Raw genomic sequence first — 2,500 nt, forward strand, 5'->3', positions numbered from 1 at the left:
CCCTTTAGAGTTTAGACCCATTCAGACACTTTCCGATCCTTTAGACATTAAATTACACCCTTTGGACCTTTTAAGACCCTTAAGACTAATTTCACTATTTCGACCCTTTAGATCCATTTAGACCTTTAGACCTTCAGACCATTTGACGTCAAAACTTTTGAGATCTTTGACCTTTACAACTGGAACATAATTTCGACCTTTCATTTGCAATTACCGACCTTTCATAGAGTACATCCTTCCATTTCTTTGCCACTCAAAATATACCACACAAAACCAGTCCAGGTGAGGGTCTTCAATTTCCTATTGCTCATTCTCGCTTAACTTGCATTCCATATAGCGCTCTAAGGGGAAAGTCAAAATGCTGCCATTTTTAGCTCACCTGGACTTTCGTCCGGTGAGCTTATGCGATCGAGCATGTCCTTGGTGAGTGAGTGAGTGCGTGAGTAAGTCAGCCCATAAACACTTCAGTCATTATCGCTTAAACCAAACACACGGTTTTAATGAAACTTGGCCACAAGCTTCATACCTGATGCCTAACGAAGGTGTATTGACCGCGTCAAACTCGGTGCTCATTGAGGAGTGTATGGTGGATGGAAGGGGAGGGGGAGTTTGACCTCCTAAAATAGGCATTTGCTCTGTTCTCTGAAACTACACACACGATTTCGATGAAACTTCACCACAACCTTCATCACCCATGATGTACCAAAGTTTTTTCCATGGCATTAAGAAAAAAAAAAATCAGGGTCTATGAGGGCCTCTGGGAGGTTTGAGTGACTGTTGCTCCTGATCCAGGTGGGCTTCAGGTCGTGCGGTCCCATTTTTACTGATGTAGTTACATGATCCCTTTCTTGATTGTTGAAAAATGTTGTGGGCATCGTGATAACTCGGTGATCTATGTTTCTCTATCTCTGGGACGTTTTTTCCCAGCTCACACCCATCCAGCCATTCCATGGTTATCATTGAAGTGAAAGCTTTGCAAATGAAAGAGGAGTTTTGGAATCAGTGGTTGGGTCAGTCAGGGGATAACATATGACACCAACTTAAGACCATCATAAGAGATTTTTGCTTTGTTGGTAGAGGGCGTGTCTCAGTACTTCAGAGCCACGCCCCCTTGGGGTGGGGCTTTGTTTCAGGATCGTGTGCGAAGTTGGGCTTGCGGCATTAGTCTAAGAATCTTGTAGGTAGGACATATAGTGTCTACAGTTTGAAGCATCCCAGAGTTGCAGAGCAGTACATTGGTTCCTCGGATTCGGCAAAGCCGCTACCTGGTGATGGGTTGGAATGTCCTGGTTCTCGGGTCGCTCCCGTTGGCATTGAGTTTGCATTTCCAGGTAAGTTGAGATGTCAAAGTGATGCGCCTTGTATTTCATCCCAATATCTCCTGGCACTGTTCATAGACCCCTCTGCTAATCCTCAATCGAGCCTGTTAACGTGATAAATTGCAATACATGCCACACCCTTCCACAGCACCTATTTATTGCATTCACATTGCGCTACCTGTCGACAAGCTCAGGCTTTACCTGGATGGTTGCACAATGGGAGCCGCTTAGCTCTGCACAGTTACGAACACAAGTGTCGACAAAAGTAAGGGGTGCGGCTCGTCCGGAGTGTGCCTTTGTTTTGTACCGAGCCCCACCTGGACATGTAACCCCACATCACATTGGAGGGTTCATAAGTTATCCCATAACGAAGTTCTCTTTTTATCCTCATCTGTTTCGCCACATCTCAGTTGACATTTCTCGTTACTTCATTGAGAGTTCATGCTCATCTTAAATTAGATTTTTTTTTATATATTATTTTTCTCCCAATGACTAATCGTGCAGAGAGCTCACCGTTTGGTTGGGAGCATCCATTCACTGAGCAAACCGAGGTAATAAATAAATGGATCGAGGCGTTATGGTATTTGAAAGTTCCTCGCCATGGCACGAATTGCTTGTATTAATGAAGCCCGACTTGTTTTTTGGCTCCTGAACTTGAACGTCCTCTTTCACGGTCTCCTCTGGCACGAACGCGCCAAAGCAGCGGGGGCTATCTTGGCGTGGATTTATAGTCCCCCGGCACAAAGACAGACCGGGAAGGGTTGATACAGGGGAAGGAGGTGGGACTCATTAAGCTGGAGTGAAAGCACAACTTGTTTGGGCGCCATTCCACTGGCATTGGCTCGATGCTGAATCCTCCATATGCTCAGGAATCTTCCACATTGCAAGGTCACTTTCCGGACGTGAGCCACGTTCCTCAAATATCCACGCCCCGCCAAGTCACACCCCTAATTCCAACCTTGCATGTCCTTCTCTATTGCTGCTGCTTGCTCTTCTTCCTCTCTTCCCCATGCCCTCTCCCTTGAACCCCATCCTATGTCTCTTATCCCACACACAGCACACGTTTGTCTCGAGTACCTAGTGCTGCCAATTTTTATTCCTTTGGCATGCATCGAATTGCTTCCCAAACAAACTCCCTTCCACCTAAAATCAAGGCCTCTTGAACTTGCATTTGGCACTCC

At 45.9% G+C, this 2,500-nt stretch overlaps 1 protein-coding gene across 1 annotated transcript in view; it reads left to right on the forward strand.

Annotated features, from left to right (window-relative positions):
* Positions 1-1,108: 1,108 nt before the first annotated feature.
* The window catches only part of LOC147035324 (CCN family member 4-like), a 64,931-nt gene continuing 63,539 nt past the window's right edge, over positions 1,109-2,500 (forward strand). Inside the window, exon 1 of the mRNA XM_085896733.1 lies at positions 1,109-1,331. Within this exon, the coding sequence (XP_085752859.1) occupies positions 1,272-1,331 (60 nt within the window). The 5' untranslated portion in view covers positions 1,109-1,271. The remainder of the gene's footprint in view (positions 1,332-2,500) is intronic.

This window comes from Eptatretus burgeri, chromosome 1 (assembly GCF_056783735.1).
Source record: "Eptatretus burgeri isolate ZD-2024b chromosome 1, Ebu_testis_v1, whole genome shotgun sequence".
NCBI classification, from domain to species: Eukaryota; Metazoa; Chordata; class Myxini; order Myxiniformes; family Myxinidae; genus Eptatretus; species Eptatretus burgeri.